At 50.5% G+C, this 16,570-nt stretch overlaps 1 protein-coding gene across 1 annotated transcript in view; it reads left to right on the top strand.

Moving 5' to 3' along the window:
* The first annotated feature begins 2,186 nt into the window (after positions 1-2,186).
* The window catches only part of HK1 (hexokinase 1), a 70,572-nt gene continuing 56,188 nt past the window's right edge, over positions 2,187-16,570 (top strand). The window contains exon 1 of the mRNA XM_070364935.1: positions 2,187-2,401. Coding sequence (XP_070221036.1) covers positions 2,339-2,401 — 63 coding nt within the window. The 5' untranslated portion in view covers positions 2,187-2,338. The remainder of the gene's footprint in view (positions 2,402-16,570) is intronic.

Raw genomic sequence — 16,570 nt, 5'->3', positions numbered from 1 at the left:
ATTTTGCTTTATGGAATTGCAGGTGGTGTAAATGTTTGATGGCTGCCAAGAGAATCTCTCTGTTCCTGGCTTATAAGGATACTATCCAGGGGGTGAGGCTTTCCTGATGGCTCAGCAGGTAAAGAATCTGCCTGCAATGCAGGAGACACAGGAGATGCGGGTTTGATCCCTGGGTCAGGAAGATCCCCTGGAGGAGGAAATGGCAATCTACTCCAGTATTCTTGCCTGGAGAATACCATGTACAGAGGATTACAGTCCAAAGAGTTGCAAAGAGTCAAAAAGGACTGAGCAACTGAGCACACATCTAGGAGGCAGAGCCAGGTTTTGTGAGGCTGGTAGCTTAAACAATTTGGGGGAGCGTCTTTGGAAAATAATTCAAAATTGCAAAATAAAGTTGATGGGTCCTCTCAGGGCCTAGACTCAGGGAAATGTGAGCATGAAGTCTCAAAGTGTAAACCTCATCAGCTTCCAAGTCAATCTTATAATACCCACCATTTATTATTTGCATATTATAAGCAAGTGTTTTATTTGACTATTTCACAGCAACCAAGGGAGGTAGGTGCCATTAGTATCTCCATGTTATAAGATGAGAAAGCAGGCTCAGAGAAGTGACTTTGGATGCCTCAGCCATAAAGCAAGGTGGGGGGCGGTGAGGGCTATGCTCTGGACTGACAGCTCTGGGCTCCAGGGCCACAACTGAGATCTTCTTCAATTGATGATGGCAAAAATCATGCTCCTGAGGTTCCTGAGAAATGTTCTGGTCCTAAACCATCCCCTCCTGACTCCACTGTACCTTTCTTAGGCCTGGCCAGGGGCTCCCAGGATCCAGGGCTTGTGTAGAGGTTATGGGGCTGGACAGTGGCCATCTCTCCTGCCTTGGTTCCAGTCCCATGGCCTGTTTAGGCAGAGAGGCTACCTACCACTGGGAGGACATAAAACCCAGGGGTGAGCACGGGTTTGAAAACACACTGACTCAAAGTCTAATCCTAGATCTACAGCTTTCTGGTTGTACAGTAAGACACATGGCCTCAGTGAGCCCCTACTTACTTGCTTACCTGCTGAATCAGTAACCACTTCTTTGTATTTTGAGTTCAGTTCACGTCCTCTCGTAAGGCAGTAAAGCGCCTGGTGGTGTCTGGCACACAGAAGCAATTAATCTAAGAATCCTATGGCTGCCATCAGTCCTAGTAGCAGCATAAACACCTCTGATTCCGCAACTCCCTTCCCTATTTTAGAATTGAATGGTTTTCTGGGGATTCCTCCCAACCTAGCTGACTTCCTTCAGGAAGTGAGAAAGGCGGCATCTAAGAGGGGCGCCCAAACTGTCCTCCACACTCCACCGAGTCTGGGTGCTCAGGAGCCCAGGGGTTGGGGCTAGCGCCTGCAGCTCAAGTCCCGCCCAACGGCGTGCGGCGTGCGCCCTTGGGGAAGACGGCTGAAAGAACCTGTGACTCAGGGACGGACGCTGTGGGGCGTCGCTCTTGGTTTAGCAATACAAATCCGCCAGCTGGAGGATCAGGCCTAGAGGCGCTGCAGCACGGGCGGGCCAGGGTGGAGTGGGGTGATGCCCGGTCGGTGAGGACCCAGGTGGGGCTCTGCGCTCGGCCCCTTGGGCCCGCGAAGGCTGGCAGGCGTGGGGCCCCGGTGCGAGGACCGCCAAGCCTCCCAAGCCTCCAGGTCTCTCGCATTCGCCGCCACAGGCCCCGCTCGCTTTTCAAGCCCACTTCTTCGAGTCCCCTTAGGGCGTCTCCCGTTCCTTGGAACTAACAGGGGCTAACCCTAATTTCCGAGGAAGGGGACTGCGTCCCCGTCCCTCTCTCCCCTCCCCCTAAGGCTGCCCAGTTCCCCAGCCGGCCGGGCCGGGCGGTGCCGCCTCCCCGCCTGCGCCCCGCCCAAGCAGGGCGCCGCCACGCGTGGCGGTGCGCGCGCGACAAAACCTCCCGCCCCTGCACCGGCTCCCTACGTGGGGGACGTGCCGGGAGATGCCTGGCCGTGGGGGATTTCGCAGCGTCGCCCGCCCTCTTTCAGACGCTGGGAGGAGCGGCCACCGCGCCCCCCAGGTCCTGGCCCGCCCGCCGCCGCCCGGCACAGCCGAGGCGCGCGGCAGCCAATGGGCGCCGAGGAGGTGGGCCGGCTGGCGACAGTCACCCTCGCGCGGACGGGAGCGCGCAGACGGGGAGCGCGAGAGCCGGCGCCGCGCTCCGGGTGGTGGGGGAGGAGCCGCCGGAGGAGGAGGAGGAGGAGCCGCGGAGCAGCCGCCAGAGGACCACTGTTAGCCCGGGCTGCGGAGGACAGACGCCGGCCGCCCGCCTGTCGCCCCGAGCCCTCAACCGCCAGCATGATCGCCGCGCAGCTCCTAGCTTATTACTTCACCGAACTGAAGGATGACCAAGTCAAAAAGGTGAGCCGGGGCCGCTGCCGCCGCCCGGCGCTCTGCCCGCAGCCTTGCATTCCGGCATCCGCTCGCCGCCGCAGCCGCCTCCATCCTCCCGCGCCCAGCCTCCCTCAGGCCAGCATTGGTTGGATTGGCGGGCGGTGGGGAAGTCTTCGCCCTTCGATTCTTCCTGGGGCCGTCTGTGTATGTGTTGGGGAAAGACCCTCGAGACTGGGCTGCCTGCTGCAGTGTCCTTGAAACGGGCTGTGGAAGTCAAATGGGCCCCCGGGCCATGCGGGGAGGTGGCCATGTGGGGACTGGTGGGCTGGTCCGTAGGGCCTGTTTGGTACGGTCCTAGCGCCGTGGGCGGAGTGATCACAGAGATGCTGGGGAGGTGAGTGCGCGGCAGGCGGGGGTGCTGGCTGGAGGCCAGGCATCCCATATTTGGGGTTCCTGGTGGAGGGCGTCAGGGGTCCGGGAAAACTGGCACCCCAGCTCTCCCAGCTATTGCGGCTGCTCCCTTAATCTGAGGACCGAGCGACCCGCATGGCTTCCTGAAACAGGGAGGGGCGCGGAGGCCACCGGAAACTTTGCTCATAGGCCTCAGGTCTGGAGCGGTACGTCTGAATGGAATTTTTTTTTTTTTAATCATCCCTTTATGTGACCGCTCTCTTACGCTGTAATTTCCAGCCAGCCCAAGGGAGCTCAAATAAGAGACTGCTCTTTTGAGTCGGATGGAGGTCTTGACTTGCATGCTTATGGCATGTGTGTTCTTGAACAAGGACACATCTCCCTCCCTTGACTTCAAACATAAAAAACTGTCAGCTGGCAGGTGTGAAAGGTGTATCTCTCCCTTCTACCAGCTTTGGCACCAAGTATTTAAGAAACAGCCTAAACTGTAGGGAAGGACGCCCATTTTATCATTGCCAAGCCTGGCATATGCTCCTGACCCACACCCAAAGTGAGTGACATTATTGCTGGGATAAGGTGGGCTGGAGAGCAAAGTCAACGTGACTTTGGAGTTCCAACAAGGGAGCGCTACCTACAGGTGAGAGGCAGGAGCCACAGACCTGCAGCCACCGGGAGTTCAGTGCTCTTCATAATCACCCAGGACAGCCCCCGCCTCTGGCACAAGAGGAAACAGGCCTGCTGAGGGTAGTGAGATCACCTCACCAAGGTCACCCGAGGAGTTAGGGGGAAAGCCAGGGTGTGACCCGAGTTTTTGCCTCCCTCCACTGGGAACTTGACCAAGGCTCCTCCTTGAAGTCAGCTGAGGGGGAGGTGCTGAGACAGAGGATGCTGCTTGGATCTTGGATCCTGTGCTCGGTGGGAACCAGAGTTGGGTAGTTAGGAGACAGGCCTGGGAACCAGCCAGAGTCCTTCATGGCTACAAGTGGCAGTGTCTGGAGTTGTCAAACCATGGGACTCCACTCCTGAGGAACACCCTGGAGCCTCCTGCCCACTGAGCTCTGGGAGCTGTGCATGCCAACGTGTGCATTTCACAGTTGTCTGCAGTGGTGTTGCGTATCACTAATGCTCTTCCCATTTCACAGTGGGGAGTTGAAGACATAGATGGGTTCACTGTCCTCTCCTTGCACGTGGTGCCCTCTGTAGCTCAAGACGGCCGATCACCAAGGTGGGGATCCAGATAACCTTGTAAGCCTCCAGCATCCACACCCACTATCATCTGTGGCTGCCAGGGGCCAAGTTGAGTTGAGGTTTGGACTGCCCTTGGTGGGACCCATTTTATCATGTGGGCAGTTTCTAGTGTGGCCAGAGCCCTCCACTCCTCGTGGTAGCCTGACTCACAGTCTATCCACCAGGCTCCTGTACACATCTGACTGTGTGATTTCTGAATCACTTGATCCTCAAATCCCTCCTCCTCTGAGACTGGCTTTCTGAAATTCCTTCTCTGCCTTCCTCTGACCTCAGAACCTTGCTGGAGGAGGGTCTTGAGGCCAAAGCTTCCACCAAATAATATTATTGGTCAAGGAGAGTCTTAAAAACAAGCTGGCATTCTTGCATCTCATGGAGGAGTTCTCAGGCTGCTTTCTATGGGGAGAGGATGTGGATTCCTGCCAGAGGGTCGCCTTGGCCTTCATGATGGGCTGTGTGGCTCTTCCATTGTGTGTGTGATCCTCAGGAAGCTTCCTGGGCCCCCTGAACACATAGTGGGCACTTGTTCTGATAGCCTAGTCAGTTTTCCCAGCCCCTACTTGTGCAGATCCTGAGAGACTGCATCTGTTCTCCTGGGACTCTGGATTATTAGAGACCACTTACCGTAGGGATCCAAGGTAAGTCCTCCACCTGCAGGACTCCAAACCCTGTTCTTCCTGCGGAACTGGGCCCTACTTGCAACCCGATGAGGAGCCAGTGAAGACAAGCCATGATGATTCAGCCCTCCAGCCCTGGGTGGCCTCTGGAGTACTAAGACAGCTCTGGCACCCCCAACTAATCTTCATCCATCTCCTTGCCCTCTATCCTCGGGGTGGAAAAGGGGAAGATGGGGATGGTGCCAGCGAAGGTTTATGGGATTGCTTGGGATACAAAAGTGATCATGAAAGGGTATCTTTTCTCTCCCCATTGCTTATGGGACATCAGTAATTCAACCTCATAAATACATCCTGTGTTGAAATGCGCCAAGCATCTGGCTTCCCAGCATGGATCGCTGTTTTCCAGACTGCGTATGCATAGTGTTAGATGATGGGGTGCAGTGAAAAGGGTGCCCTGGCATTAGACTGAAGTACAAAAGTATAAAACATAGATATCCCTTTTACTCTTCTATTGCTTTTGGGAGGAAAAGGATGCTCGTGTGCATTCCATTCATCAGAATTCTAGCCACCTGTTAATTTTGCAGCTACAGCCTGTGTCTTTTGACCTCCAAGCAGCTTTTAACATGCCTCTCCTCTCACCTGCTTCCTCCACTTGGGTTAGCCATTAAGAGCCTGAAGAATGGTGAAGGATTTCATAGAGCTGCATTCCTTCAGGAAAGGAAGATTGGCCCCGCAAGGTTAGAACTTGGCTTCTAAAGAAAGGCTAGACTTCCTTTCCTCCAGAGTTGTCATAATGGTGAACAAATGCCAGTGGATTTTCCCTGGGAGGGATCCCCACGATCTGACAGAAACCCCACAAGCAGGTGAGCAACAACTGTGATTTGTCCAAAGTCCTCCAGTGCTTGTTTTGTGAAGACAGAGAAGAGTATGCTTAGCAGTTACAGGGCTACCGAGTTCTAGTTCCCTGGGGCCCATGTGTCCCAGTGGCAAAAGCAAGCGTTTAAAAAATGCTTGTTTCCTTATTGATTGGGGGTAGGGTGGGGGGAATGAGAGAGAAATGATAGAAAACCGTCACAGGCACCTTTTGATCTGGTGTTATGCAAATACTCAGAAAGAGCCTCACTCCCTGGGGAATCTTCATTACACAGCCCCTGTCCCCTCTACCCTTTGGAAGTTCCTTGGAGTTCTCCACCCAGAAAATCCCCAACACTTCCTTTGGCTTCACAGTTTGGGATTGTCTTGAGGGAATAAACTGGGAGTGCTGGTAGGTATGAGGGACTTTGACATCTGGCCATGCCGTGCAGTCCTCCCACACTCCTCCTGTTTTCTGGAGAAAGCATGGGCAGCTTTCTCCTAGAAGGACTGTGCGCCTGCAGTCAGGGGTTCCTGCCTGGTAGAATTAGCCACTGGAGTCAGCTCTGAACATGCCTGAGGAGGCTCTGGGGGAGATGCTGGAGAGGCCAACATACACCTCTGCCCCCAGGAAGTAGTCCTGGCTAGACCGCCGACACCTGCTTAATTGATTTGAGGACATTTAGAATCAAATCCAATCATGGGAGTGCAGTCATTTCTTCAGAAACTGTTTGAGTCCTTTATTTGGTGCAGAGTATATACTAGGCTGGAGTGCTGACTATAAACCTGGACAAAATAGTCCCTGTTTTCTCATGGAGTATAAATAATTATCTGCTGTCTTATGATAAGTGCAAAGCATAGAATGCTATGAGAGCTCTTGGGGCCATGGTCAGATCTTTAGGTGGGAAGTCACTAGCCTAGGAGTTGCTTAAAGTCAGGCTCTAGGGAATTCCCTGGCAGTCCTGTGATTAGTACTCCATACTTTGACTGCCAAGGGCCCTGGTTTGATCCCTGGTCAGGGAACTAAGATTACACGTGGGCTGTGGGGACCTGGGGGGAAAGCTAGACTCCAAATGTACAAATGGGAACGTTATACTTAGAAACTTTGTAAGGGTGAGTCAAATGGATAGTTACCAAAATGTAGTTTTGCCTTTTTTTAAATGGTTCTCTTTTTAAAACACCTTCCGGGTGCCATGTGCATGGGTGGTAAGTTGCCTTCAGTTGTGTCCGACTCTGTGACGCTGTGAACCATAGGCCTCCAGGCTCCTCTGTCTGGGATTCTCCAGTCAAGAGTACTAGAGTGTGTTGCCATGCCCTCCTCCAGGAGATCTTCCCAACCCAGGATCAAACCTGTCTCTTAACGTCTCCTGCATTGACTGGCAGGTTCTTTACCACTAGCACCACCTGGGAAGTCCTATCAGATACCAGTTGGGTGTGTAGGTATATATGTCTGTCTATATCCAACAATACACACAGACGTACTGACACCCACATGGGTATGTGTGTGCTTTCATCTGATCTTTCAGAAACCTCAGTGAGGTTGTCACGGCAGGAAGTGTTATCCGTCCCCCTCACTGCTCCTTCCCTGCACATTCTGCTGCCTCGTGTGTATGGACAGAAGGCAGAGATTTTATTCCCCTTTTAGAAACAGGGACTGGCTGGAGGCCCAGAGGAGATAAGTAACTTTCTCAAGGTCTTAGAAAACCTGGAATGGGATCCAGAGGGCTATTGTTTTTAGTGATTTAACTTGGAATCTGTATTTTAATTCTCTCCCCCCACCAAATCAGTACATAAGAGTTAATTTTTTATTGTGAAATATTCAAGGTGCACAAAAAATATTGAAGCTAATATAACAAACACTTGTGTATCCACTGCATAGCTTGAAAAGTAACAGACACGATTGCAATTTTATTACAGACACAACTGAATCCGTTTCTATGCCTGTCTTCAGTCCCATTCATTTCTCCTCCCAGAGGTGACCTCTGTCCTGAATTTGGTGTTTATCATTTCCTGCATGTTTAATATTTTTTTATTACATATCATGTATCTATTAAGCAGTGTGTACTGTTACTTTATATGGCTTGAACCTTTTGTAAATGGTGGTATTCTGGTCTGTATCCTTCTGCAACTGGCTTTCTTTAAAAGCTCAATATTGTATATTTAAGACTCTTCCATGTTGATCCATGTACCTGTGTTTCATCAATTTCAACTGCGGTATGCTCTCACATTGTGTGAACACACTAAACTAATTTATCAGTTCTTTTGGTGTGCTTTTGCATTTCTGATTTTTTAACTTGCAGTGCCATAGGGATCTTCTGTCCATAAAGAAGTTGCTCTAGGCTGTGATTCTAGGGCTGAAATTGCTTGGCGGAAGAGTGTGTATATCTTCCCATTGTTAACGTTTGCTAGATTGCTTTCGTGATCAGGCTTCCAGTTAGAAGTTTTGTACAGGTTCTGAACTTACGGTGGCCAGGGGGAGGAAGTGGGGAAGGGATAGCTAGGGACTTTGGGTTGGACATGTACACACTGCTATGTTTAAAATGGCTAAGCAACAAGGACCTACTATGTATAGCACAAGGAGCTCCGTTCAATGTTATTGGCAGCCTGGATGGGAGGGGAGTTTGTGGGAGAACATGTATATGTATAGCTGAGCACCTGAAACCATCACAACATTGTTAATTGGCTATCCCCCTATAAAAATAAAAAGTTAAAAAAAGTAGAAAAAACAAAAGTTTTGTACAGGTTCCTGTGGTTCCACAGCCAACCCTTGGTGCAGTAAAACCTTTAACATTTTTCATAGACAATTTTTAAACAGACTGTTTCTTCCCAGACATTTCCACGCACATGACAGCATTTGAGCTTGGTTTAAAAATAGCCATTTCCTAGTTTGCCTTACGAAGGGAGCCCTTGCTGCCAGAGTATTACTGACTGCGGCCGAAAACTCATTGTGAGCAGTGCCCGCCTCCTTGGCTGTTTTCTCAGTGCATGCGGAGGGGATTGGGGTGGGGGGTACAGAGACAAGCTTGTGAGGGCTCTCTGTGTCCCCTTGTGCTCTAGTGTGAATCCTCTAAACTTTCCTGGGAGTTGAAACACACAAGTGTGCTTTTGCCCGTGCGTCCTCTCTCTTCCTGGGTGGATCTGGGTGGGCAGGGCTGGCTTATCAGCCCCGTAAACATTTCTGTTAGAGAACGCTCAAAGCCGGCAGCCTCTCTCAGACTATCTTCCCTAAAAGGAGAGGGTGGCTGTGTCCCCCGCAGCAGGGAAACTGAAATGTGAAGTCTGCAGCCCAGCCCTTTGCAAATAGAAGCAGATCTTGTGAGCCCTGTGAGAGGCAGAAAATGTCGGATCATGTTCATCCAATTCCACGCTTAGTTACCGGCTTGCAGGCGCTGAGGCGTTGAGGGGACCTTGGAGGGAAGGTTGCACTGAATGCCTTCTAGGGGCCTGTCTTTCCTAAAATGGTTCTTATTTAACCGTCAGTAGTAACAATACTAACCGAAGCCAACATGTGATGCCTGTCCTGTTTACTGCACTGAAGGCATTGCATCCCCCCAGCTTCCCTGTTAGTGGGGATCTCTTATGATCACTGCTTTTGGATGAGAACCCTGAGGCTCAGGTATAAACAGAAGAGTCAGCATGCAGACCCATCAAGTCTGCTGGCAGAGCCCCTGCTTTTTTCTACATTGAGATATAATTCACATACTACAAAACTTAACATTGTAGAGTGCAAGTCTGTGGTGTCTAATACATTCACGAGCTTGTGTAACTGTTACCACCATCTCATTGCAGAACATTTTCCTCAACCCCAGGAGAAACTCTGTACCCGTTAAGCAGTCACTCCCCATTGCTCCCTACACCTTGGTATCTACTAATCTATTTCTTTTTTAAATGAATTTACTTCTTCTGAACATTTCATATGAACAGAATTGTATAATAATGTGACCTTTGTGTGTGGTTTCTTTCGCTTAGCATCTTTTCATGGTTCATTCATATGTACGTACTCATAAGTACGTGTACTCCAGTTCTTTTTATTGCTGAATAGTGCTCATTTGTGCTTATCTACCACGTTTTGTTTACACATTTGTTAGTTCAGGATGTTTCTGTTGTTTCCACTTTGAGGCTGTTATGATAATGCTGCTGTGAGCAGTTTTCCCTGTGTGGACATACTTATATTTCTCTTGGGTATGTGTGTAGAAGTGGAATTGCTGGAAGAGATCCTTCTTCTGCTTTCCTCATTTCTGGAAGGAATGAGGAAATGAGGAAACTGAGGCCCCAAGTGGTGGAGGGACTTGCTGACCACATGGCTTGTGAGTGATAGAGACAGAAACACCGTCAGGTCCCCTAACTCAGAAACCCATGTTCTTTCTACCATAATACATCCAGCTCTCGTTTTGCTGTTGAGGGAAACAGATTCAAAGGAGGAAAGAGCTGGGGACAAGGCAGAGCTGGGCGCAGAATCCTCAAAATCCCCGATTCCCATCTCCCCTTCCTCCCCAGCACCAGCACCCTGGTTTGTGCCTGCCCATCCCCACCCTCTGCCCTCTACCTCTCCACGCCCCACCCCTCCACCCCCACCCCTCCACGCCCAGGCTGCTCAGTGTTGGCCAACTCCTTCCACCTGTGAAGGAAATGGACCCAATAAAGTCTTTTACAGTGAATGTCGGGGATTTTCTCTGGTTTTCAAATTTCTTTCTGTCCCATTTCTCCATTTGTCCCCCTCCCTCCATCCTGTTTGCATTTAAAAGAGGACTTTTGGGGAGGCCAGTGCTCACCTTGCAAGACCTCCCTATGCTCCCTGTAATGCATTATCAGTCTAGCTTTCTCTCCCAACGTCTGCCTGGCCCTTCTGTAAGCAGCTGTTTTCCTTGATTGATTGATGCATGGGGTTCGCCTGCAGCCTTGTTACTCAATCTGACCTCATTTCTCTGATGTCCCCCAGTGCCTTCCAGGACCCTGCCTGGGTGGGTGTGATGAATCAAGTAGGAGACTCCAGGCCACCATTGTAACAGAGACACTGGCTCACATTTGTAAAGTTCTGTTTCATTTTCAAAATACTTTTACGTGCTTGATTTAGTGGAGTCCTTCTGGCAAGCTTAAATGTAGGTATTTCTTCCTACCTCTTATATGCGGGGCAGGGAAGCCTCAGGAAGTGGAATTGACATGATCTTTGTTGGCCAGAGAACAGAAGAGCTGGGATGGGGCACAGGTCTACCTGACACCAGTGGGTGGCTGTCACTGTGCATACAGATCCATGACTTTGGTCCAGGGCCTTAGGCTTCCACAGCAGTGCATGGCAGTGGCCTCCTAGCAGAAATTGTCACTCAGGGCTCCCATGATGGGGATGTGACTGGAGTGTTAGAGCCCTGCTGTCCAGAACAAGAGCCTCTAGCCACGTGTGGCTGCTGCTGCTGCTAAGTTGCATTAGTCGTGTCTGACTCTGTGCGACCCCATAGACGGCAGCCCACCAGGCTCCTCTGCCCATGGGATTTTCCAGGCAAGAGTACTGGAGTGGGTTGCCATTGCCTTCTCCACATGTGTGGCTATTGAGCACTTAAAATGTGGCAAGTCTGGTTTGAGATGTGCTGTTGAACTAAAATACAGGGTTTTGAAGACTTTGTATGACAAAGAAGATATATAAAATAGCTCATTGATAATTTAAAAGATATTAATTACATGTGGGAATAATAGTTTGGATATATTGGGTTAAATAAAATGTTATTAGAATTAATGTCACCTTTTCAAAAAATGTAGGTACTAGAAAATTTTAAATTACATATGTGCCTTGCATTATATTCCTGCTGGAAGCACTCTGTTAGAAGTGAATTTTATGGCTCAAAGGTTTGGACAGAGGCACTCTGCATTTAAAGCAGTAGGTTCCTGGGGTCCTTGGGCCTCGATTTCCTCATCTGTAAAAGCAGGAGGCTGGAATCCTTTATCTCGCAAGGATCCCTGTAGCTGAAGCAGTTTTGTTAGGTGGGCATCAAGCTCTTTGGGTCTCAGTTCCCTTATCTGTCAGATGAGGTGATTTGTGTCTCGCTGCCCATTTATTAAATCAGAGAATGGGTATGGAAACCCTTGGAAAGTGTACTGAATTACATAAATGCCAGATGTTAGCATTGTTCATCCAGAGCACACCTGTAGGCACCTGCAGAAGGAGTGCAGCTTCCTGGATAACAGAGGTAGGTGGCCGGACCCCCAAGCTGGGCAGGAATCCTGGGTCCCATTCTGCTTGGCCACCATAGGATTCTGAAAAGCTTGTATTCTGAGGATCCATGGTGTCATGGAGCTCCGGTGCCCACCGTATGTGACGACGAGAGGGTAGTTTTCAATGATGCTCTTTTACTGATAGGAAAAACACAGATGGAAGTGATGTGCCCAAGGTTATAGGAGGAATCCGTGCAGCCGGAGGAGGCCTGAGGTCCTTTGCTTTCCAGACTGTTCTGCCCCCACCAATGCAGTACTTTGGAACCATGACTCCGGGGTCTCGATGTCTCATGGTGGAAGCAAAGCTCTTTGTACTTCAGATTTTCTCTTCCCCTACCTGGAGGCACCTGAGACGTTGGAAACTGTGAGTCTGGAGCCTGGCTCTAGCCCAAGCCATTGACCACGAGGCCCAGAATGAAGCCTGTTGTTCTTGTCCTGCCACATTCCAGGGCTGTTCTGTTCACCTTCAGAGACTGGGTACCTCCTTTATTTTTAGCTAGTTCAGTATGACAGCTGTGTTCTCATCCTGGGCAAGGGCTTGGTCTCTCACCAGCAGAAAGTGCCTCATAGCAGGAGCCCAGGTCACCAGGAGGACGTTGGGTGTGACCTTTGGCCTCCTGCGGTCCTCCTAGCAAGAGGAGTCAGGGGAGCACTGGGTTGGGGTCTGAACCCAGAGCCGCCCTACATCCTAGAGGCTGGATGCCTTTCCCTTGGCTGCTTGACCCCAGGTTCCTCCCATGAAAAACGGGGCTGACAACGCCCACCCTGCAGGTGTGCTGCTTAGATCAGGGCAGGTTGAAGTGTCCAGCAGGGGCTCCAGGCCGCTTCTGTTATCTCGGTTCCCAGAACCTCAGTTTCCTCATCAAGGATGGGGATCCCATTTTCCTCCGGATTTGTTGTGATTAAACAGAAGTGTTGTATGAACAGTACTTGGTGCTTAATACGTGCTCAGTCCATGCCCACTGAAATGGAACTAACTGTTCAGGAGCACAAAGGACCGAGAGCTGTATCTGAACCTTGGAAAGGGCCTGGGAAAGGGAGCCTCTGAGGACAGTGTTTGAACCTGCCAAAGGGACCCTGATGCCTTGGGGATGTTTGCACACACAGTTCTCTCTCAGAAGCCTCTAAAATGGAAATTATGTTCCCAAACATGTTTCCTCTCTCAGGTATTCAGCAGCCTCTGGCCACCTTGAATAGTGGAGACTCCTGATTATCTGTAGAACTTTTGTGTCCCCCTGGACCCCAGGGTGCAGATGTCGTGAGGGGTGGGGGGATCGGAGAGTGCCTGGAGCAGTCCCTCCCTCACAGAGGGGCTGTTGGCTCCACACAAGTCACTGTGAGGCTGAAGTAAGGGGCTGGTACTGGAGAAGGGCTGTGTCATTCAGGGAAGAGGACTCTGCTGCATTATCTGAGCTAGCAAACCCTTCTGAGATGACCTTCTGGGTTAGGCATCACTGGAGGCTTCTGTTCACCCAGGAGAGCAGCCATTCAGCCCAGCTGAGCAGCCACCTGAGGGGGTGGGGACACCAGTGGCCTGGAAGTGTGGTCCCTGCACCCCTGGCGCTCCTGGTCTGGCGGGAGGCACACACCATGCACATGTCACCGTGGTGGCCGGGGAGGACTCACTGCCACTGTCCCCAGGCAGGTTGCTTCCTCCACACTGAGCACAAGGGCCAAGGGGATGCTGAGAAGAGCGGCAGCTGGTGCTGGGCAGGCGGGTCACCTCGCCCTTTGGAGGAGGTGTTCGTCAAGAAAGGAGCGGGGTGTTGAGTGGCATAGACGGGCCAACGCAGTCAAATGGAAGTGGATCTGTCAGGAAGGACCATCGGTGGGGCAGAAGGCAGGAGGGTGCCCGGGACGGATGATTCTGGTAGGGAACCCAGGGCATCCAAAATGTCTCTCTTTGTGGCCAGTGCCCTGCCTGCTCAGGGACTAGCTGCCAAAAGTAGGATAGAAAGGTAGGTTTCCTGGGCCACCACCCTCAATGGTGAGGTGGGGCTGGGCAGGCAGGAAGGGGGTTGGACCTGTCAGAGCGGGGCTTGGGATGGTACCCACCATGGTGGAGGGTGCCGTTAGGCCAGGACCTTTGGGTTTGCTATGGCCTTTGAGCATCCTTCCCAGGATGGTGTGAAAGAGAAAATGAAATGAGCAATTCAGATCGCTGGTGGCTGCTGGGGGGTGAATGAGGCCTCCAGAATAATCAGGCTGCAGGGTGTGCTTTTGATGAGGCAAGGGAGCCTGTACACTGCTTCTGTAGTGGATGGAGTGGTGGCATTAATGCCACCGTTTTCCCACATCTCCCTGCTCTCTGACCCTGAGGCTGGGTTCGCCCTGGGCTGAGCAAGAAGCGTACTGAGGAAGGAGCACAGAACCAGGAACTTGGTGTCCACTCCAGCTCTCTCACTGACCAGTGATCACCTCGAAAGTGTTCATCGCTCAGTCGTGTCCGATTCTTTGTGACCCCATGGACTGTAGCCTTCCAGGCTCCTCTGTCCATGGAATTCTCCAGGCAAGAATACTGAGTGGGTAGCCATTCCCTTCTCCAGGGGATCTTCCCGACCCAGGGTTCGAACGCAGATGTCCTGCATTACAGGCAGATTCTTTACCGTCTGAGTCACCAGGTGGTCACTGTGGCCAATTGAATAACCTCTCTAGACTCTGATGTTTCCTAAGGGCAAAAGATGTGATGGCACCTGCCCTGCTTCTCTGGATAGGATAGCTTAAGGATCATCACATGAAATCGCCGTGCAAAGTAGAAGGTCTTCGTAGGTCAAAGTCAGGTGAATACAGCCACATTACAGATGGAAAGACTGAGGTGCCTACAAAATGGCCAAGTTGGAGTCCAACATCGGTGTCTGCACTGTTCAGTCCACGCCTTATCCTTGAACCAGGCAGGGTCCTAAAATCTAAGTTGGCTGTTAGTGCCTTAGAGAAAGTGCCCAGAAGAAACAGAGATGGAGTTAAGGTTTCAAGGGAGAAACTGTTTATAGTATCATTCCATTTTTGTAACAAAATATAAACAAACCAAGCTCTGTATGCATGGGCGTTTAAGTAGGAAATCTGCCCTAGAACATAAAGCTGTATTAGCAAGGACTTCTCTGGGAAGATTGAGGGAAGAACTCAGACTTTTTATTAGTACTTTTATGCGTTGTTTGTGTTCTTTAATAATAAGTATATATAACTTGCTGTTAGTTTAAAAGAAAAGAATAAAACAATCCAAACGTTTCAGAGGACTTTTGTGAGCATCTTTCACTTGCTATGATTTCATGCAAATGACCACCTGCCTTTCATTTTCTTTTTTACAAGATGGGTTAGTAATATCTGGTAATCAATGCATTTCTCTAGATATTTAGGTAAAAGGAATTAGGGACATGTGATTATGAGCTAGACAGGTGAGTGAGAGAGATGGATTCCCTTTTGGTAATTTCAGTGGAAGGATGGGAAGAGTTTTTGACACATTATTAAAATTCTCCCAGTAGCTTTCTGAGGTGAAAGTATTGCGTGCATGCTCAGTCGTGTCCGACTCTGCAATCCCATGGACTGTAGCCTGCCATGTTCCTCTGTCCATGGAATTTTCCAGGCAAAAATACCAGAGTGGGTTGCCATTTCCTAATCCAGGGGATCTTCCAGACCCAGGGATAGAAGCTGTGTCTCTTATGTCTCCTGCCTTGGCGGGCGGATTCTTTACCACCGTGCCACCTGGGATGCAAAAATATTATTATTCCCATTTGAAAGAGGAAATCAAGAATCAGAGAGATTGAGTAATTTGTCCAAAGTCACACAGCTAATAAATGGCAGGTATTGAACTCGGTTCTCTTCATCCACAGCCCTGGGTTCTTCCCACATGTGAGAAAGAATAGAAATCCATAAGGAGGAGCCCCAAAAGAGGGGTTGGAACCTGGCGTCTAGATCCAGCTGCCACTTATAAACCACGTGACTGTGTGTGAGTCATGGGTCTCCATTTCCTCAGCTATAAAATGAAGATAATGATATCTTTCCTGCCTGCTTCACTGACGTATTGTGCTGGGAGAAAGGAAACTAACACACTGAGCCCCCACTTCATGCCAGGCACCTGACATCCACGAGCTCGTTTCTTTCCTTTCTATGACATCCAGATGGGAAATTTATGTGAAAGTCATGTGTGTAAGTGGCAGAGTCCTCTGCAAACATGAGCGCTCATTAAAATAATATTCATCACCTTGGACCCATTCTTTCCTGAGTCAGTCCCCTTAAGAAAGAGAAGTGCATCTGATGTTGAAATCTCTGCTCTGCCCTTAAGCAAGAGTCCTTCTTAACCCTTCACTGCCTGTTCCCCAGTTTCCTCTGTGAGTAAAACATCTCACTTGGGACGTTCACTTCACAGGCCTGTGCTGAACCACTTCAGGCACATCTGTTACTCTGCTGAGAGAGGCAGTGAAAAATTTTCCATGGCTGTGCCCCTTCCCATGAGGGGTCAGAGTGCCCAAATCACCAGTAGCTACGGTGCCTCCTGCCACAACTGGCCTATTCACTTGGGCATGTCCAGTCTTGAATTGTTTTTTTATGCATGTCTGTTGGGAGCAGGAGGTGGCGTCGGGCACAGATACTTTTGAGTTTAGACCAGTGTGGGGCGACTGGGTACTTCTGCTGGCTGGGTGGCTCTGCGGGGCTTGGTAAGGCTGTGTTCTCTTCCGACATCTCCCCCTTCCTCTAAGCTGAGTCTGCAGGATCCGGTGCAGCGTGTGGTGTCTGGGACCCTGGCATCCCTGCCCCCATCTCCTTCCCAGCCTGACCCGAGTCCTGCATGCTCATGTCAGACACCAAGTGTGAACGTGAGCTCCCCAGAGCCCAAGGAGTTCCTATCATAGACTCCTGGGAGCCTCTGTCT

This window comes from Bos mutus, chromosome 28 (assembly GCF_027580195.1).
Source record: "Bos mutus isolate GX-2022 chromosome 28, NWIPB_WYAK_1.1, whole genome shotgun sequence".
NCBI classification, from domain to species: domain Eukaryota; kingdom Metazoa; phylum Chordata; class Mammalia; order Artiodactyla; family Bovidae; genus Bos; species Bos mutus.
The sequence above is the reverse complement of the archived record's forward strand: the minus strand, read 5'-3'. Positions and strand labels throughout refer to the sequence as shown.